The sequence below is a fragment of the Sceloporus occidentalis genome, unplaced genomic scaffold (genome assembly GCF_023333645.1).
Source record: "Sceloporus occidentalis isolate IW3139 unplaced genomic scaffold, rSceOcc1.0.p SCAF_14, whole genome shotgun sequence".
In the NCBI taxonomy this organism is placed as follows: Eukaryota; Metazoa; Chordata; class Lepidosauria; order Squamata; family Phrynosomatidae; genus Sceloporus; species Sceloporus occidentalis.
This window is the reverse complement of record NW_028316994.1, coordinates 16,869,892-16,890,118: the sequence shown is the minus strand read 5'-3', so window position 1 is coordinate 16,890,118 and position 20,227 is coordinate 16,869,892. Positions and strand designations below refer to the sequence as shown.

General features: G+C 44.2%; 1 protein-coding gene across 9 annotated transcripts in view; it reads left to right on the top strand.

The window, feature by feature from the left end:
• CHD3 (chromodomain helicase DNA binding protein 3) overlaps positions 1-20,227 on the top strand; it is a 78,729-nt gene that overhangs the window by 37,787 nt on the left and 20,715 nt on the right. For 5 of the 9 annotated variants that reach the window (XM_089480032.1, XM_089480031.1, XM_089480036.1 and 2 more), the window contains 16 exons: positions 3,440-3,717; positions 4,586-4,716; positions 5,407-5,554; positions 6,951-7,126; positions 8,129-8,359; positions 8,547-8,750; positions 10,217-10,428; positions 11,054-11,185; positions 11,346-11,445; positions 11,691-11,882; positions 13,518-13,718; positions 14,345-14,482; positions 14,627-14,748; positions 17,674-17,847; positions 18,793-18,934; positions 19,292-19,423. In XM_089480032.1, coding sequence (XP_089336158.1) covers positions 3,440-3,717; positions 4,586-4,716; positions 5,407-5,554; positions 6,951-7,126; positions 8,129-8,359; positions 8,547-8,750; positions 10,217-10,428; positions 11,054-11,185; positions 11,346-11,445; positions 11,691-11,882; positions 13,518-13,718; positions 14,345-14,482; positions 14,627-14,748; positions 17,674-17,847; positions 18,793-18,934; positions 19,292-19,423 — 2,713 coding nt within the window. Of the gene's footprint in view, positions 1-3,439; positions 3,718-4,585; positions 4,717-5,406; positions 5,555-6,948; positions 7,127-8,128; positions 8,360-8,546; positions 8,751-10,216; positions 10,429-11,053; positions 11,186-11,345; positions 11,446-11,690; positions 11,883-13,517; positions 13,719-14,344; positions 14,483-14,626; positions 14,749-17,673; positions 17,848-18,792; positions 18,935-19,291; positions 19,424-20,227 lie in introns of those variants that run through there. The other 4 variants (XM_089480033.1, XM_089480034.1, XM_089480039.1 and 1 more) reach the window with 4 other exon arrangements.

Genomic DNA, 20,227 nt, shown 5'->3' with positions numbered 1-20,227 from the left:
CATCATCTTCAAGCATGGCCTGATTTGGAAACCTGGGTGACATTGTGTAGAAGACCTGGGACGTAAACTGTGCCATGGAACACTGCATGCATTAATGAAACCAAGAAGGGCTGTGGGGCATCACAGGCAGCCCACTAGTCCACATTTGGATTATCTAGAGAGCGTGAATACTTATGGGCACATCCAGTCTTACCATGCAAGTTTAGAAAATTGGATAGTGCATTGGATTCATCATCTTGAGAAAAGTTTCTGTTCATTTGCAGAATTCCAGCTATTCTGGCGGTGGTACTTATGTGTGTGAAGTCTCAGGTGTGAGTTGAGCTCAGTAGAAAAATCAATACTGTTAGATACAGAGACCTGTTGAAACAGACCTGTTTTAAGGCATGTGTTCCATTTGCAAAATATTGTCCTTTCAGTTCTTACTGTATTTCTTTTCAAAACAACACTGTGCTGCAGGACTCTAGGGGCCTTGAAACGTGTGGGAAGTAGAGGTTTACACAACAGCTGAATGTGGTTAGGGACCAGGTTTGCTAGAAATGAACCCCTGTAGAGTCCTGGCCTGGCTTTCCTGTCAGAATTATAAAAATTCATATTTATGCCCGTCGCTCAGAGATACACACAAAGGCTATGAATGTCTGCCAGCCAAAGTCCCAGAGGTCCTTGTAGACTCAAACCCGCATTGGGTCAAATGTCAGTGTGCTGGTTACTAGTGCTGTGTGTTGACAGCTGATGAAGTGTCAAGGCTGGCTGGGGGCAGCGAGATCAAGAAGAGACAGCCTCTGCAGTGAGGATTATTGCAAATGATGGATGTCTTATGCTTTGGGGGGTTTTGGCTCGGGGTGGGAGGATGGAGGAAGAAGAGTGGGGAGGTCAGAGAGCTGTGCCTCAAGCCCTGTACTGCAGCACCGTGCTTTGTTCCAGTGTGTACAGCAGTACTGGTCCCTGTCGGATTAAACAGAGCATTGGCCTGTTCCACTTTGGCAGTCCTTGTCCTCCCTTGAGACTGATAAGAACTGAGAGGAAGGAGAATTGTAATCCTTGCCTTGCTGGGCTTTTCCTGCAGGAGTAGCGACTGGTGCGATCTGTACATAATGCTTTGGTTTTCTGTGCAGAGCAGACCTACTTAATAATAATAATAATAATAATAATAGTTTTTATTTATATCTTCCTGCCTCTCCCGATGGATTGAGGCGGGATCACAACAGAGTTAAAAACAATTACAATATTACAACATTAGTTACCACATAATTAAAAACACAGCTAAAAACATGAAACATCAATCAATCACAGGGTCAGGTGCTCTCGTTCCATACCAGTAGTCTTCATAGGAGGTTAGGAGGATACATGTGACGAAAGAGCTCTGTCTTTACCGTGTTCTTGAAAATTTCCAAGGATGTAATAAGGCGAGTCTCCTCTGGGAGTCTGTTCCATAGTCTAGGTGCAGCTATGCTGAATGCTTTTTGGGAAGTAGAGACATGTTTGGATGCTGATACTTCCAGCAGATTCTTCCCACTTGTTCTAAGCGTGCGAGGCAGATTGTCTAGGGAGATGTGTTCCTGTAAGTAACCCGGGCTCAAGCCATATAGGGCTTTAAAGGTGATAACCAACACCTTGTACTGTGCCCGGAAGCTGACTGGGAGCCAGTGTAGATCTTTCAAAATAGGTGTTATGTGGTCAAATCTCGAAGAGTTAGTGACCAACCTGGCTGCCGCATTTTGCACTAGTTGAAGCTTCTGAACTTGATACAAGGGTAGCCCCATGTAGAGCACATTACAGAAATCAAGATGAGAGATTACCAGAGCATGTACTACAGCTTCAAGGCCCTTTTGATTGAGGTAGGGTCGCAGTTGGCGTATCAGCCGAAGTTGGTACCAAGCAGTTCCACATTGGCCTGATCTGCCAGCCTAATATGCTGCTATCCTGTTGGCCTCACTTATCAGAATGAAAGTGAGAATGAAAAGGAATGCTTTGTATCATTTTCAATGAATCTCTAATTCATGGGGCCAGTTCTAAAATACTTAATTCGCACGATAGCTCTGGGAACTTAATAACAGATGCATAGAGTCGGAAGGGATCATTCCCCTAAGCTTACTTAAATCAACTTTCTTGAAGTCTACAGCGTGTGCTGACTATGTTTGGCTTCCTCTTTCTTCTGCATAAAATTCCCAAGAAAACATGGTCACTCTCACCCAAAGTTCCCAGTATTTCCACTCCATTGGCCAGTTAATCTTTGTTGCTTAGTATCAAATCCAAAACAGTTGATCCCCTTTTTATTTCCCCCACCTTTTGTACAACTAAATTGTTTGCAAGGCTAGTGAGGAATTTGTTGGACCTTAAACTTTTGGCAGAATGTGACTTCCCACAAATATCTGGGTCACTGAAATATCACGTTATTATTATCTCTCTTCTTTCTAAATATTTGTTCATTTGCTTTAGGATGGCATCATCCAAATCTTCAGTCTGGCTGGGGAACCTATAGGAGACATTACGAAGTCACTGTTGTTTCTCTCCCCTTTAATTTTGACCCAAATACTCTCAATCTGGTTTCCATGCTTTTAAGTCATGGATCTCCTCACAGACGTACATATCCTTGACATATAATGTTCCTTCTCCTTTCCTGTTGGTCTCTTTTTCTTATGAATAGGTTATATTTATATCCTTCCATTACTGTGTTTCAATCATAAAATTTGTCCCCCCCCCCCCCCCCCCGGTTTCAGTGATGTTAAATCATATTTGCTTTCTTACTTCAAGTCCATCTTGCTTATTTCCCATGCTGTGTCCATTAGTGTAGGGACATCTAAGGCCATGGGTCATTTTCTCTAGCTGTTTCCTTGTTGGTTTTTAACGTCCCTTGGTGGGCTCTTACGTTATTGGTCCAATTCCTCGTGTACTTGATGTTCCCTTGCCCTTTTGATTTTTACTGTTAGGGCCTGGAAAAGTTACTCTTCTAGATTACAACCAAGGCCCCAGCCATCATGAGCAAATTGTGAGAGTTGTCATGGTTGCTTGGTTTTTACCTTGTGCTTCAAGGTTTCTAAGCTATACAGCTGCCTAGTCCTCACTCTTCTCATTCTACTCTTCATTATCTAAGTAAATAAATAAAAGTGTTTGTTTGCTCATAAAAAATTATTCAGGGCTTCCAAGTTTGTTCCTTGCATTGAAATAGAAGAAGAGGAGCTGTGACTGTAGGAGGCCTGTGATGGAGGAAGTTTTGATTTTTGAACTCTTTGGGAGCAGATTCTAGTGTTCAGTAGGCAGGGGAAGTGGAAATAGGATTCCTGATTTGTATAAAGAAACAAGAATGGCCTAACGGATTAAGCAGGGGAAAAACATGGATAGCCATGGTATCAAGGCAGCTTCTTTCCTGAGATGATGGGCAATTTGTATCTTGAACCAAGTGGGTACATTGAATAACTGTTTTCTCTTCCTCCTGCCCCAGGCCTCTTATTGCCAAAAAGAACCCCAAGATTCCAATGTCCAAAATGATGACTATCATGGGAGCCAAATGGCGGGAGTTCAGTGCCAACAACCCCTTCAAAGGGTCAACAGCAGCTGTGGCTGCTGCCGCTGCCGCTGCCGCTGCCGCAGTAGCAGAGCAAGTGTCGGCTGCGGTGTCTGCCGTCACTGCTTCACCTGAGCCGCCTCCACCTCTGCCTCTGCTACAGCCGCCTTCTCAGCCTCTTCCAATTCGCAAAGCCAAAACTAAAGAAGGCAAAGGTGAGTGCCAGGAGCCCTTGGGCTTCTTGGAGTAGGTGGAGGTCCTGGAGTGTGTTGAAGAAATCTGCTGGTTTGAATTATCCAGATTCTCCTTGCTGTAGAGGCTGAGTCTGTCTCCATTGTTATGAAATTACAGCTCTGAATTGGGGAGGAGGCGCTTCTAGGTTAGAGTGAGTATGGGTGTGTGTACCTACAAAACCACACACTAGCCATTGTGTTTCTTGAGCTGAACCAAGGTCAATCAGTGGTAGCTCTTGGTTTCCATATCTTGGGTTTCAGCCTGAGCTCTAAAGGAGCGGTGCAAGGTGCTGAACCCCATCTGCCATGTTAGGTTCAGTCGCTTGGACAGTTCTTTTGAATTTCAACAAAACCCAGGAGTGGATTTATTGTCCCATGAAAACCACCAGCCACTACTGAAGTTAGGATTCAGGGTATAAGATTGTGCACTTAGACCAGTGAGTCTGAACTTTCATCTTTTCCATAGAATGGAGGGTGAAATAGTGGGTTAAAGGCTTGGAATTCTGCAACCTGGGTGGACCTTGGCTCCCAGATTTTGATGTGCTAGCGTACTATACTCCTTTCTTCCTGAGGAACTTGAAGTATTTGTTTTCACTCGTTTCCAGACTCCTTTTTCCCACCCCCTTTGATAAGCGAGGATGATAATGGGTTGGAGCAAAAGAGAATAGCAGCAAGGACACTTGGGTTCTTGGCATCTAGTAGACGTAGTATCACTCCAGGAATCACTTGCCAAGCTCTGCCATCTGCTTGCAGCTTTGCAGCTTCACAGAGGCCCACATTTCTCTTTTCAAATGAGGGGCGAAACAATGCAATGTCCTTGTGACAGCTTCCTTAATTTTTTCCACAAAAGGCCCGGGCCACAAGAAGCGGAGCAAGAGCCCTCGTGTCCCAGAGGTGAAGAGGAAGATGAAGGGGAAGAAAATGGCACCACTGAAGATCAAGTTGGGCATGATTGGGGGCAAGCGCAAGAAGAGCAGCTCAGTAAGGCCCATTCCTTGGCAGTGTGTGAATGTTGATGCCGAGCTTGATGTAATGAAGGGCTTCATGGCTGGGCTTATTCTGGACAAACAGGCAGGACAGGGTGCAACTTTTTAAAAAATTGTACTAAAATGAGCTCATTTCTATTTATCTCTTGCAAATTAAGTTCATTTGCACCCCTTTGCTTGTTTTGCATGTAGTAATAAATAAGAGTAGAACTTTGACCCCTGGAAGTCCTATGCCATATTGAAACTTTCAGGAATTGTTGCATTGTGTGCACATTGCTGCTTTCAGGGCTTCTCACCCCTGTAGCCATGAGATCTTTCTTACAAACTATGATGGTGATGTAAGATAGGGTTGCATGGTATGACTGTAGGCATGTTTGTTCAGTTATGACATCATACCCATTTTCTTTCTACCTACCCTCATCCTTTCCTTGTAACACAGAAGGATGTGTCTTTCTTAAATTACACTGAGTACTTCTTATCCCAAAAAACTACCCCCTGCTCCATTACTGAGCAGGACTGGCTGGTAAGCAATCTCCTCTTTCCTTTCTCTGCCTGTTTTTGAGGCTGATACTAACCTTTAAGTGGTAGTCCCTGCCCGCATTGTCATCTCTTCTCCATCCGTTCCCCCTCATTTCTTCCTCTGTTTGGGCCTTTCCTAATGGAGGGCCGCTCCGGTTATGTGCAGCATTTGTTTCAGAGCGATGAGGCAGGAGAGCCAGAGGAAGAATCTGACCTCGACAACTCCAGTGTTCACAGCTCCTCGGTGCGTTCAGACAGTTCGGGAAGGGTCAAGAAACTCAAGCGGGGTAGGCCTGGGCGGAAGAAAAAAAAAGGTGAGCCTAAGCTGTGGATTGTAGTTTGATGGTGGGTGGGTACCCAGACACCACTCCTGATTTTGTGGACCATAAGGATGTAAATCCTCAACTATTTCATCCTCATATGTGAAGATAAACAATTTACTTAATTTTCCTCCTGTTGCTGGAAAAATTGATATTTTTCTGCAGTATTCTTTCTATATTTGAAGATCCCAAAAGTGTTGCACAGGAAAAACTCTGCATAGGAAAAAAGTTCACCCCCCCCCCCTTTTCTGTGCAGGAAACAGCAATTGTATGTATGTATGTATGTATGTATGTATGTATGTATGTATGTATTTATTTATTTATTTATTTATTGTATAGGAATTCCCATGTTCAGTGTAGAAAAAATGTGTGCAATGAATGAATGAATGAATGAATGAATGAATGAATGAATGAATGTGTTTTTCTCCACAGAATAATTCCTGAGCAACACTCTTGGATGCCCAATATCAGGGGGAAATAGTATGCAATTCTCACTATTTTATTATTCTTTCCAGTTGGGTTTCCTGAATGTTGGGAAAGCCATTTCTAAAAAACCTGGAAACAAATAGCTGTAAATATTCTTGCCATTCCTAGTGGCCTCTCTTTGCATTTGGGTTATGAAGAGAGACATCTTTTTCCATTTTTTTAAAAAAAGGTCAGAAGAATTAGAGGTTGCCTGTCTCACTTAGTAGCTGTAGAAAAAATGTTATTTTCTAGTGTATTATATGTGGCTAAGGAATTCTGGTAACTTGTGTGTGGAGTAGTATCCACCCCAGTCATTTGTGTGTACTAAAGGTGGGGTTATGTTGTATGACATCCACTGTGCTTTTGATTTCCCAGCCTCTTCTTCCTTTTCTTGTAGTAAACATAACTTCTTAGCTATGTCCCCTCTTTGGGATCAGCTGCAAATGCAGTTGAGAGCCCCTTATATTTTTAAAGAAAGTAAGGTGGTGGCTCCCAAACACAGACCTGCCCTATCTCAAGATAAGATAGCCCTGTTTAAATTATTTGAAGGGATGTCATATTGAAGATGGAACAAGTTGTTTTCTGCTGCTCCAGAGAATAGGACATGGAGCAATGGATGCAAACCACAGGAAAAGAGATACCATTTCAACATTAGGAAGAACTTCCTGACAGTAAGAGCTGTTTGAAAGTTGAATACACTCCCTCAGAGTGTGGTAGAATCTCCTTCTTTGAAGGTTTTTAAACAGGGGCTGGATGGCCATCTGTCTGGGGTGCTTTGATTGTTTATTCCTGCATGGCACTTGATGGCCCTTGAAGTCTTTTCCAGCTGTGATTCTATGAAAAAATGATGTAGAATGCACATAGTTCTGAACTTGGGAAGTGCCCTCATGCTGTTTTCCTTTCTTCTTATTCCCTGGCTTGGCAGTTGCTGGTGAAGAAGAGGCAGATGGCTACGAGACAGACCACCAAGACTACTGTGAGGTGTGTCAGCAGGGCGGGGAGATCATCCTCTGCGACTCATGTCCCAGAGCTTATCACCTGGTGTGCCTGGATCCGGAGCTAGACAAGGCCCCTGAGGGCAAGTGGAGCTGCCCCCACTGTGTAAGCTGCTCACCTTTCTTCTTTGTTCTCTGCACACTAGCACCTCCCACCCCCTGTCTCCCACATTTCTAGGGAAGGAGTTTGCCTGCTACAGCCTTTGCTTGATGAAGGGTGCACCTCCTATTCCAATTTAGGAGCGCAGAATTCTATGCTTTAAAAAAAAAATCCAAAACATTGTGATCACAAAAGTCAGGTTTTCTTTGGGTCCATTTGAATCACACAATTAGGTCTAAAGCCTAATTGTGTGGAATCACAGATTGCTATTCAAAGAACCACAGTGACAGGTAAGCAACCTATTCTTCTTATTTGTAGTCACTGTGTATCGCACAATTGGGTTTTCTGCTAATTGTGTAAATTCACAGATGACCATTCAAAGACCCACATAGATAGGTAAGCAACCTGCTCTGCAACTGGAATAAATCAAACCCCTCCGTTCCAGAACCATGTGGTTCAGGCTTAAAAACTATTTTAAAATAGTGTGTGGGTTGGGGTGGAAAAAGAGGGGCCTTGGGGGGTGCTGTGTGCATAGGGACAAGGAGACAAGGGCTGGGGTATAGGGAAAGGACTCTGATTTGTCCGTTTAGATGCCAAATTATAATCAAGCCCTCACATATTCTGGTACCACCATGACCAATACTCAACTGTTTAACACAATGGCAGTGGATATTTTTGGTATCCTGATCTTCTGCTAGGAGCCTGAGTCTGTTGTTATTGGATTAAAGTGTCTGGATCTTTTCAAAAGAATTCAAATTTAATTCTTCAGAGCAACTCTGGTTCTCCTTAAATAATAAACATAATTTCAAAACTATGACTCTTCCATGTACTTTGTTTTCCTTTGCTGAGCATTTTGGCTGTATAAAACAAATGTTCAAGTATTTGAAAATCATTTGGAACCATTTGAACAGTATTTGTTGTTCCAGCCTCCAAGCGCTCCTGCTTGCGTGACTCATATATCACAATCCAGCTCTCTCTCTTTGCTTCTGTCATGTTGCCGGCCTACAGGAAAAAGAAGGGGTGCAGTGGGAGCCGAAGGAGGAAGAGGATGAGTATGAAGGGGAGATGGATGATGGCGAGAAGGAGGAGGAGGACGATCACATGGAGTACTGCCGTGTCTGTAAGGACGGTGGCGAGCTCTTATGCTGTGATGCTTGCATCTCCTCCTACCATATCCACTGCCTCAACCCACCGCTTCCTGAAATCCCCAATGGGGAATGGCTGTGTCCCCGCTGTACGGTGAGACTGCTGGGAGAGAGGGTATGATACTGGGATTTGGGTAAAAGGGGGTGGTTGACCTGTGAGAAAGGACAAGAGAAAAACCAGTCTCACTTGTATTTTAAAGGGTCTATAAAGGACTCATTCCTAGGAAAGAAGTTTTATTTGGCTTCCTGAATATCTAACAGCCTCTATTTTCCATTCCTAGTGTCCCATGCTAAAGGGCCGTGTACAGAAAATTCTCTACTGGCGATGGGGGGAGCCTCCAATGCCAGTCGCTGTGCCCCCGCCATCTGAGGGCAACCCAGATGAGCCACCACCCAAGGCAATGCAGGGCCGTTCGGAGCGTGAATTCTTTGTCAAGTGGGTTGGCCTTTCCTATTGGCACTGCTCCTGGATAAAAGAATTGCAGGTACAATTAAATGTGGGTGACGGCCGATGTGGAATTGAGACTTTACCTCCTTTCTTCATTGGTGGTTATATTAGTGTATAGGCAAAATTTGGAACGTTTGGGCTGCAATGTTTATGATATTAGTAACAACCCATCAGGAATCTTTTGAAATTGACTATGGTCAATGAAAGCTGCTATGGTAAATATAAGATGCCACAAGTTTCTTTGCTTTTGCTGAGACTGGTTAACATGTGCATGCTTCTAGGAATTCTACATAGCATCAGTGAATTCTTGCTGCTCTCTCTCTAACTCTCTTTTGTGTCCAGCATAAATGACAATAAAGCAGTAATACTGCAACTGTGGGTCAGACTTCTTCACTCTTCTCCCAAGTCCTGTCACTCTTTTTACGCACCTAAGGTTGCCAGCATCCCATTCCAAGCAGGTTTAGTTCAGCAGTGCAGTGGATTGGGCATTGTCAGCTGTTGCAAACAATTTGGAAATGGGGAGAGGCATCAGAGCCCATTGACTCTGACATATATCACAGGTTGCCTATGAGGTGGCCCATGTAGGAGGGCTGAGAAAGCCTTTTATATGAAGAAGCTGCTGCCAAGCTGAGTGAACAATACCAATAGCCCAATTCTTTAGAAAGAAATTTCATATTGAAGAATGGGGTTTTGAAATAAGAGATAGTCATAGATGACAGGTCTGTCAATAGAAGCCAGCGCTTGCCAGAAGTCTGTCCATTCTGTCCTGTCTACTGAGGATAAAGAGATTCTAAATTTTGATATCATCATGGTATCTTCTTTGGGATCTCCCTTAAGCCATGGGACTGGTTGTTAGAGGGGATGGCTGGCAAAACATTATTATTGGAATGAAAGCCTGCTAGAGGCTTTGGTCCAGTCACAGTGGATTTCCCATATTAGGATGGTGAGTTTGAAAGAACCAGATTGCAGGCAGAAAAATAAGTTTAGAATCCTCAACAGGAGGAACATTTATTACTAAAGAAATACATTCTTGAATAGAATTAGCCTGATCCTTTCTAAACTAATTTAAAAGAGAAAAGGATGGGAGGAAGACATGTTGCGGCACATCCTCCGTTATCTACGAAAAGATGGGAAGAGAGCAGAGGGTCAGGTCCAGACTGGTTCTTTTGTCTTTTACAACAGAGGGCAGTCAGTTCATTAACCCTGACTAAACCAGACAATGTTGGCTGCCTAGATCACTTTTGGAATAGATGGCTGACAAAGGAGGCAGAAACAAGCAAGAAAGGAAGGCAAGGAAGATCTGGTCCCCCTCTGTCTAACCCTCTCTGTTTTATCCCTAGTGGAGAAGAGAGCAGCAAGAACAAGTGCAGAAGCTGCTTTTTCTTTCAGCACTGGTCACATCAGTGTTGCTATTGTCTCACCATGGCAGTCTTCATATTCTCACTCCCTTTTGCATTTCTCATGTCCTTCCTCTTCCTTTGTGCTCTTCTCATTGAATCCTAGCTCGAGATCTTTCACTTGGTGATGTACAGGAATTACCAGCGGAAGAATGACATGGATGAGCCCCCGCCACTTGATTATGGCTCTGGTGATGATGATGGCAAGAGTGAGAAGAGGAAGAACAAGGATCCTCTGTATGCTGAAATGGAGGAAAAGTACTACCGTTATGGCATCAAGCCTGACTGGATGACTGTCCATCGTATCATAAACCACAGGTCAGCTTGCGTCTGTGTGTGGTATAGAGAGTTAGTACTTCTTGCCACCTTACCTCAAAGCCCTGTCAGTGGCCCAGTCCTTGTTAGTGTGTTGCTAAACGTTTTAAGATTTATGCATCTCTTTGAAATATTGTGACCCCACCTTTTGTTACTGAAAATATCCTGTGCAATAAGAAGCAGTTGATGGTCCAGTTAAGGCACACAGGTTAAGCTATGGGAGTTGGCAGCATGGCAATACTTAAGAATTTTTTCCCCTGTTTTTGTTTTTTGACAAGCTAAGAATTCTGATGGCTGTGGAGGAGAAAATGGGTTGAAACGTCATGTTTTCCAAATGTGTTCCCCCCCCCCAAAGAATCTCCCCTCCCCCCAAAAAAACTCGTGAGGAGGAGTCTTTAGTTATTATTGGGAACTCTAATTTTCTCCTTTCTTTTGTCATGTTTGAGGTTGAGTCTCATTATAGTGCAGGATTCTATCCATTGTAGACTTTATTGACTTGACTGCATCAGCTGCTTTGTAGTCCTACTGCACCTATTGGCATTAGGGAGAATAAGTAAGACCTCTTTGTGTTTTGTATTTTCTTTCTGGTACTCTCTCTTTTCTTCTGCGTCCTATTTACCACTCGCAGCATTGACAAAAAAGGCAACTATCACTACTTGGTGAAATGGCGTGACCTTTCCTATGACCAGTCCACATGGGAGGAGGATGAAATGTCAATTCCTGACTATGAGTACCACAAGCAGGCCTATTGGCTGCATAGGTAAGAAGTTCACTTAAGCTTCGTTGATCTCTTGGAAACTAGGATGGAGAATCAGAAAACAGGGTCATATTGGACTCTGTCTGGTCTAGAACACTCTAGCCATGCTAGCACCCCCTGGGATTCTTGGGTCAAACATGAGATAGGTCTTTCTTTTCTCTAGGGAGCTGATTATGGGTGAAGACCCAGCGCAGCCCAGGAAGTACAAGAAGAAGAAAAAGGAACTGACTTCAGAGGACCCACCTAACTCTCCCACCAATGATGTAGGTTCGGTGAAAGCAGTTAGCAGCGTAGTGGTTCTGCCGCCCCTTGATATTACAGTGAAGGGACAGCTTTGGCTTCCCATAGAGGAAATGGGACATGGGAAAGTGCAAGGCCCTGTGTAGCTGCTAGGCCCACATTACACATAAGCTTCTCTTGGGGGCTAGGGCTTGGGAAGAGAGGAGTCAGTCTGTTCCATGCATCCCAGATACTGAGATTGTCTTGGCCTTAACTCTCTTCCTTGCAGCCGACCGTGAAATATGACAGCCAGCCACGCTTCATCACAGCCACAGGGGGCACGCTGCACATGTATCAGTTGGAAGGCCTCAACTGGCTGCGGTTTTCCTGGGCCCAGAGCACAGACACCATCCTGGCTGATGAGATGGGTCTTGGCAAGACCATCCAGACAATTGTCTTTTTGTACTCGCTGTACAGGGAGGTGAGGCTGGAGCAGGAATTCTGGGTGTGAATGATCCCCTCTGAAGGCATACAGTCATGTGTAGGAGTATGTGGGGCTAGTTCTGTTTTTTGTCAGGTGTTATGTAAACAGAAGTCTGTGTGCCATTGCATGCCCTTTCTTTGTGCCCTGTGATGCTTGGATGCATTGCTTCCAAAGTGCTTCTGTTAGTTTGCATTCACCTTGTTGCTTTGCTCTTTTCCTTATATTATGAGGAAAGATCTGTTTACCTGTCCTAAAAGTTGGCAGTTATAGTTAGATGAAGTGGGGTGGGGTAACAAGGAGAGTAGTGGGATAGCACTGTGTCCATAAGTCACTCCCACCAGTTTGCATTTTTCCCTGCCCCCAAACTGTGGCACAGAATCAGATTAGAACTATTTAATTTAGGAGGGACATAAGCTTGCTGTTCACTCCACTTTAGATGAGACATGGCAGTGTTATGTCTAAACTCAAGGGCTTCACTTTATCTAATTGAGATTTTCAGGCACAACACCTAAAGGGTGTCCCCCTCCTGCAGCTGGTATTGAGAATCTGGCTTCCCTCATCCTTCAGGCCAAAACAGTGCTCTTTGGTCTTCCATATTGCTGAGAGTTCTGCATTGGGCTTAATTCCACTTCTTGGCACATGTTAGACCTGGAGAGGCCCTTGACCTTCTTCCTAGCTCCCCAACGTCTTTATCCACCCCAGCTGGCTCTTGTCCTGATCTCTTCATGACAGTCTTCTCAGTGAGCATTTTCTCTGTTGTCTTTATTGGCACATTTGGCTGAACTGCTGGCGTTTCAGGCTTCACTAAAATTAGAGAGCTGGGGAGGGCAGGGGGGAACCCCTTGCTGTAGCCAAGGAACTGATGTATTCTGAGTTGATATCTGTTCCCAGTGCTGATTCCTTAGTGTGAGATGAACAGATCTTGTACTCTTCCTAGATCTTTTCACCCACAAAAGCATCTGAGAAACTCTGACGTGCACTGAGGGAATTTTGCACTGCACCCAGCGTGCCTCCTTGCTTATTATAGTTGTGGAAAATGTGTGCAAATTCAAATGATACGCACCTGGGAAATGAGATTGGACGAGGTTTCCCAGGTACACTTACCCTTCTGTGTGATGTCTTTGCAAGGCTGTGTTCCTTGCAGGAAGTTATATCTTAGCCTAGGTCCCACAAGATCCCACAAGATCCCACAAGATCCATTCTGTGTGGTACTTTCCTGAGCCTTGTCTGTTTGATGTGGCTTGCCTTTTGGACAGTGACCAGGCAATGCCTGCGTTGTGTACTCCGCCTAGCACAGTGCTGGTGCTTAATGGATGTTTGCTGGGAGGACTGCCTCAGCCTCAGGCAAAAGGTCCATCTGTGAACAGCTGTTATTTCTGTATGAACAGCTGCTGTGGCTGGCTGCGTGTCAGTGATCCCGGCAGAGCCAGGGGAGAACCTTGCTCATTCTGGCAGCCAGTATTTTATGAATGGATTTCTCTTTGCCTAGCTCAGCCCCTGGGAGCCAAAAGCAAAGAGCCTGAGAATTGCTGCCTCAGTCTGAGTCAGGGCTGATGGTCTTTTCTGGCTCCTGAGCCGCTGACGGCAAAGATCCTTCCAGTTCATATACAATCTTCTTTCTCTCCACCCTAGGGCCACACCAAGGGGCCTTTCCTTGTCAGCGCCCCACTGTCCACCATCATCAACTGGGAAAGAGAATTTCAGATGTGGGCACCCAATTTCTACGTGGTGACCTACACTGGGGACAAGGACAGCCGCTCCATCATCCGGGAGAACGAATTTTCCTTTGAGGACAATGCTATGAAAGGCGGAAAGAAGGCCTTCAAGATGAAGGCAAGTGGGTCTGGGTTTTGCCATCCTACAGTGTAGCAGCTACTCTGGCAGCATTGTACTCTGGAATCTGCCTTATTTTGACTGTTGTAAATAGACAATAGCTGCAGTCTTACCTTGAGGTCAAAGGCAGATTGTTAACCCCTTCATTTCCAGACTGCTACAGCTCTGTTTTGTCAGGTTGCCTTAAAATGCACAAGGCATGCATAACATTTATAAAAACTGCCTACCCTCAAGAAGGACTATGCTCAATGCGACTTTCTGAGGGTTTATTTTTTCTCTTTGCTTTTTTCTAGGAAAGAAACAGTCCTTCTTTATGTGATGGACATAATGCCCTTGGCCCTGGATGCAGTCATCAACCCTTCAGAAGGGTTATGTACTCTCTTTCCTTCCCTCACTGTCTCTTTCTGTGAGGACAGTAAAGTAGTGAAGCTATGCTATGGAACTGTAAAACAATCCGTCTAAATGCGGACTTGATCCTCTTTTTAAACAGAGATGCAATTCTGCTGGCGATTCACCTCTCCTGTGGAAGTATCCAAAGCTGATGGTGGCTGACCTGCTCTCTCTTTCTCTCTCTTGTTTATTTTCATCTCACTTTCTCTGTCTTTGTCTCCCTTCTTTATTTTCAGAGAGAGGCTCAGGTGAAATTCCACGTCCTCCTTACCTCATATGAGCTAGTCACCATTGACCAGGCTGCCTTGGCCTCCATCCGGTGGGCCTGTCTTGTTGTAGATGAAGCTCACCGGCTCAAAAACAACCAGTCTAAGGTGAGGAGAGCTTGTCAGTCTGAAGCATGGGCTTGCATGCATGGAAAGAAAATCGGGGTCTGGGAAACTTCTCTTTGATTGTGGGTTGTGAGAATAACAGTCAAGACAAGACCTGTTTTTCTTCAAACTTTTTCTTGGTTTCAGTTTTTCAGGGTCTTAAATGGTTATAAGATCGACCACAAGCTGCTGCTCACTGGGACTCCCTTGCAAAACAACCTGGAGGAGCTGTTCCATCTGCTGAACTTCCTGACTCCTGAGAGATTCAAGTATGGCCAACCTGTGCACTTTCTTTCCTCCTTGCTGTAGAGGCCTGTTAGTCAAAGAACTAGTGATGCTGCCTGTTCTCTCTGTCACTGATGTCTTGGCCAGCTTTCCCATCTGTAGGTGCCATGTACTTCCATCTGATCAGTCTTAAACCTAGAGAACATTTGAATGCCCAATTTTCAAAAGCATCTAGATATATGGGGAGATGAGGAATTGTGCCAACTGATACAAAAAGATACTTGTCTTGAATGTGAAAGAAATCGGAAGTGGCACCTCTCCTGACAGCATCTCCTTAGCTGTCCCCTGTGTCAAAGACTTTCTCCACAACCAGTTGGACTTTCCTAACACCATAAGGCCTGGTGCTTAACAGTGGATCTCAAAATGTCAAAGGAACCTACAAAAGCCATCTGTCTCACCTGACAGGGCAGCGCTAGCGTTCCATGTTATCTAGGAAACCTGACAGAGGTGCTGTTCAGTGTCTGGAGCTTTATCTCTGAAAGGAGGTCACCCTCTGCTGGCTCAGGCTGTGAATTGCCACCATTCTGGCAGCTTGGTCACTCCTGGCTGCAATTTATTTGGCCTTCTAGTGTTTTGGTTGTTGTCAGATGAGAACCTCTGCTGATAAGTATATCTTCCCCTTCGCCAGTGAAGGCAGGTTTTAAATGGTCAGTGTGGTTGTGGAAAGAGAAACAGATCACCTTTTCATATTTTGTCTTGGCTTCCCCTCATCTACTTATGTCTGTCTAAGTTCAGGCTTTGCCTTAGAAAGTAAAATGGAAAGGGAGAGTATTTTCTTTCATGTCTCACATGGAGATCTAGTCAGAGAGTGTTTATTTGGGGGGGGGGGTGTTTTGGGTGTTTAACAGTGAGTAACATAATTCAAAGACATAGCCATGTTAGTCTGGAAAGTCAGTGGGAAGGGATCTTTGCAGCACCTTTGAGTCCATTGTAGTTTGTGTGTTTATAGACTTGAGCCTACTTCCAAATGCATCTGGGGAAATAGGCTCAAATTTGCAAAAAACTCATGCTTCCAACTTCTATCTTTCACCTAGTCTCAAAGGTGCTGCACACTCCCTTTGCATACTGAGACTAACAAGGAATACATAGTGTTTCCAGTCTATATCCTTTCTGTGGATATTTCTCTTTCCTGACTTACCTCAACATCCTCCCCCCCGTCCCCAAATTTGTCATTATAGGGTTAGCTAATGCAGTGATTGTAGCGATATCCTATAAAGCTATGTTGAATTTAATTTTTGCTTCCGAATTTTTAAAAAATGTGGGAATTTGGGAAAGAGTGAGAGCAACAGTGGCATTGGTTATGATTAGCCATGTTCCCTAAAATTACAAGAGTAATTGGTTGGGCTTGATAAAATCTGTACATAATAAAGTTGGAATACTTCTTGTAGACTTTGATTTCTTGTCTTTCTGTCTTTAAAAGTTAACTATAAGAGAAGAAGAAGCATTGAAAAATAGCATCTTCTTGCCCTTTTTGTGTGTGGTTCCTTCTCTGTAATCCTTGGTGTTTTTTTAGCTTCGAGGTTACAGATTTAGAATCATAGAATCATAGAGTTGGAAGAGACCGCAAGGGCCATCCAGTCCAACCCCCTGCCATGCAGGAAATCCAAATCAAAGCATCCCTGACAGATGGCCATCCAGCCTCTGTTTAAAGACCTCCAAGGAGAGAGACTCTATCACCCTCCGAGGGAGTGCATTCCACTGTCGAACAGCCCTTACTGTCAGGAAGTTCCTCCTAATGTTCAGGTGGAATCTCTTTTCCTGTAGCTTGCATCCATTGTTCCGGGTCCTGTTCTCTGGAGCAGCAGAAAACAAGCTTGCTCCCTCTTCAACATGACATCCTTTCAAATATTTAAACAGGGCTATCATATCACCTCTTAACCTCTTAACTTTCTTTTCTCCAGGCTAAACATCCCCAGCTCCCTAAGTTGTTCCTCATAGGGCATGGTTTCCAGACCCTTCACCATTTTTGTCGCCCTCCTTTGGACACGCTCCAGTTTCTCAATGTCCTTTCTGAATTGTGGCGCCCAGAACTGGACACAATATTCTAGGTGGGGCCTGACCAAAGCAGAATACAGTGGCACTATTACTTCTCTTGATCTAGACACTATACTTTTATTGATGCAGCCTAAAATTGCATTGGCCTTTTTAGCTGCCGCATCACTGTTTGTACCTACAGAAGTTTTGTAGCTCTGAAAATCAGTTTTTTGGGGGGAAAACCAGCAACAGATGAGACCTGTTGCTTTCACATGTTGTTTGTAGGTTTCCTATTTTCATCTAATTCTTGGAGTTTAACATGGTTTCAGCAATGTAAAGCTCCCGGATGACTCCCCAAAGCCCTTCAACCCTTAAACATTTTAAAAATATATTTGTGACTTGGGGGCATTTTTTGTTTTTGTTTTTGGTTTTTTTTTTTGCCTAAAATCTTGCCAAAAGCTGGCCAAAAATGTGGCTGTTTACTTCTCCCATCTCCACCATCTCTGGCAAACCCCCAAATTGACTCAAAGTTGGTAAAAATGGCACTGAAATACTACGGTGAAAGTTGCTGGGAGAAGATTATTGACACCACACCCCTCCCAATGCCACAGTTACCTGTCCCTAGTTAAATATGCAGTCACAATGTCTGTTGGTCTGGGCAGTGCTGACATTATAGTGGGGCATAAAGGAACTAGCTGCTTTTACATGTAAGGCTGTAGGTGGAATATAATTTGTAGAGTTCGGACGAGCCAGGAGAGAGGAGGTGGATTTCCTTGGGGAGTACTCCCCCTCATGGGATATCTTTGCTGTGGCATATTCATTTCAATAAGTTTTTCCCTTGCCAAAATTCCCCTGGCCCTCAGTGTTTTCTGTGTAGTATTCTGTTCATTTAAAACATCTCTAGAGATATAAGCCTCACTGTCTCCTTCCTGCAGCAATTTGGAAGGCTTCCTGGAAGAGTTTGCTGACATCTCCAAGGAGGACCAGATTAAAAAACTCCATGACCTGTTGGGCCCCCATATGTTGCGCCGCCTCAAGGCTGATGTCTTCAAGAATATGCCGGCCAAGACAGAGCTCATTGTCCGAGTGGAGCTCAGCCCCATGCAGAAGTATGGGCGGTATTGTGGGAAGGGAGCGACAGGGCAGATACCTTCAGGTCCTTTTGTGGAAGGTCTATGATGTGAACTAGTGATGTGGGACAGTTGGGATGGTGGTGGTATACATTTCCAAGTGCAGTGAGAATTGAGGGCTTTTGGATCAGAGAAAGGGATTGGGTGTATAAGAGTTTGACTGAGGGGAGCAAGAGCTGCTCAGGGTGGAGAAAAATCAAGGTTTCCAGATTCTCTGGAAGATGAGTTGCCTCTTGCGAAGCTCAGGATAGAATTATTATTATTATTATTAAGCTTTATGTATATAGCGCTGTAAATTTACTCAGCACTGTACATAAAATCTTTTAATTAGACGGTTCCCTGCCTTCAGGCTTACACTCTAAGAAGACACGACACAAAAGGAGAAGGAAATGGTGGGTGGGAAGGGGATCAGGTCCAGCAGTTCTTCTCTCCCTCTGAGGCCTGGACCAAGGCAGATGGACAGATGGAGGGCTCTGTATCTTAAGGATAGGCCTGATGGCATTGGCCTACCCTCACTCCCCCTCAGAGGTCAGGATGGAGTAGGATGCCTTCTGAGAGGGCTCAGTTCCTTTAGGGAGGCCCGATGGCATTGGCCTACCTTTCTCTCCCCCTCAGAGGCCAGGATGGAGTCAGATGCCTTGTGGGAAGGGTTCAGTTCCTTTAGGGAGGCCCATAGAACAGGGCATGGCAGAATCCTGGTTTCTCTGTTCTGATCATTGAGACAGGTCATAGAATTGGTAAAAAGACAACCATTAAGCATAACTTGCTGGATGCAAAAACTGACATGCTGGGAAAATTTCTGTATAATTTCTACCTTTTGATAAAGTTCTTGCATACTCTTCTATGTATGAGTGGTTTATAGCATCTCTGTTTTTCCCATTCTTTTCCTGCATTTTTCCCCACCCCATTCCCTGCCAAAATCAGGAAATACTATAAATACATATTGACTCGCAACTTTGAAGCTTTGAACTCACGTGGTGGTGGAAACCAAGTGTCTTTACTGAACATCATGATGGACTTGAAGAAATGCTGTAACCACCCCTACCTCTTCCCTGTTGCTGCAATGGTATGTCCTGTATTGGCTGACTGGCTGGCTGGCTTTGAGAGCACTGGTCAGGACCAGGGCAATTCCCTCCCCTCTTGGAAGGGGTGTGTGCACCCCTGTTGTGGAGTGGGGACAAAATACCTTCAGCTCTATGGTCCTTTGTGTTCTGTGGTGGATGTGCCAGGATCACAGCAAGGGAGGTGGAGAAGAAGCTCCCGGGTTATTTGTTTTTCAGAAATGCAAGATTTTGGTGGACAAATCAGCTCACCTCCCCAGTCAGCCCCTTGTCTTGATATATTCCATTAGTATATGACAGTGGAAGAGAAACCCATGCAAATCATCTGCCCTTTTAGTGACAGCTGTGTTTTGCCTTGACAGGAATCCCCCAAGCTGCCAAGCGGTGCCTACGAAGGGGGTGCTCTGATCAAGGCCTCTGGGAAACTGATGCTGTTACAGAAGATGTTGAGGAAACTGAAGGAGCAGGGCCACCGAGTGCTCATCTTCTCACAAGTGAGGGAGCTGTGGGGTAGCAGACTTTAGAGATGTAAATTACCCTAAGGGCCAGCTAGTCCAACTCCACAGTTCTCTCTTCTCTAGGGTCTGATTTGGCCAGAAGGCCCAAGGGGATAAAACAGTATCCTAAGAAGAGTCATGTAATGTTCAGCAACAATTCCATTGCTGAGTTAAAGTGTACATTTATTGGTGTTACATTTTTGTTCCACCTTTGCACCAAAAAATGCATTCAAGACAGCTAACAAATACTGCTGAACAATGAAAACAACAAAACCATTCAAATCCATGTAATAATAGTAACAGCTTAAAATGCCAAACCAGAAAACATGCATCTTCATCTTATCCTTTTGAAAGCACTGGGAGTGGTAACCAATCACTGCTCCATCCAAAGGGAGCGCATTCCATGCTTGGGACCATTATAATAGAAAAGACTGTACAGATATATCTTTGATGTCTATCAGAACTGTAGCAACAGGCAAAAACCATTATATGTTTGATACCTTAGGATTCACAGTACACTGTTCCGTTTTCACCATCAATATATTTGTAATTATTCAAACAGAACTGGTGATTTGTAACTTAGCCTGTACAATTGGACTGTTTGCTATTATTTATTTCATTTGAAATACAAACAGTACAATTGTATGTGTTAAGTTACACAGAGTACCTTTTATATTCTTAAAGTAATAAATTTTAGAATTTATGGAATCAGTGACTCAGCTCACTTCATAGGAAAAATCAAGAACCTGGAACTAAAACCTGGAGACATTTTAATCAGCTTTGATGTGGTCTCCCTGTTCA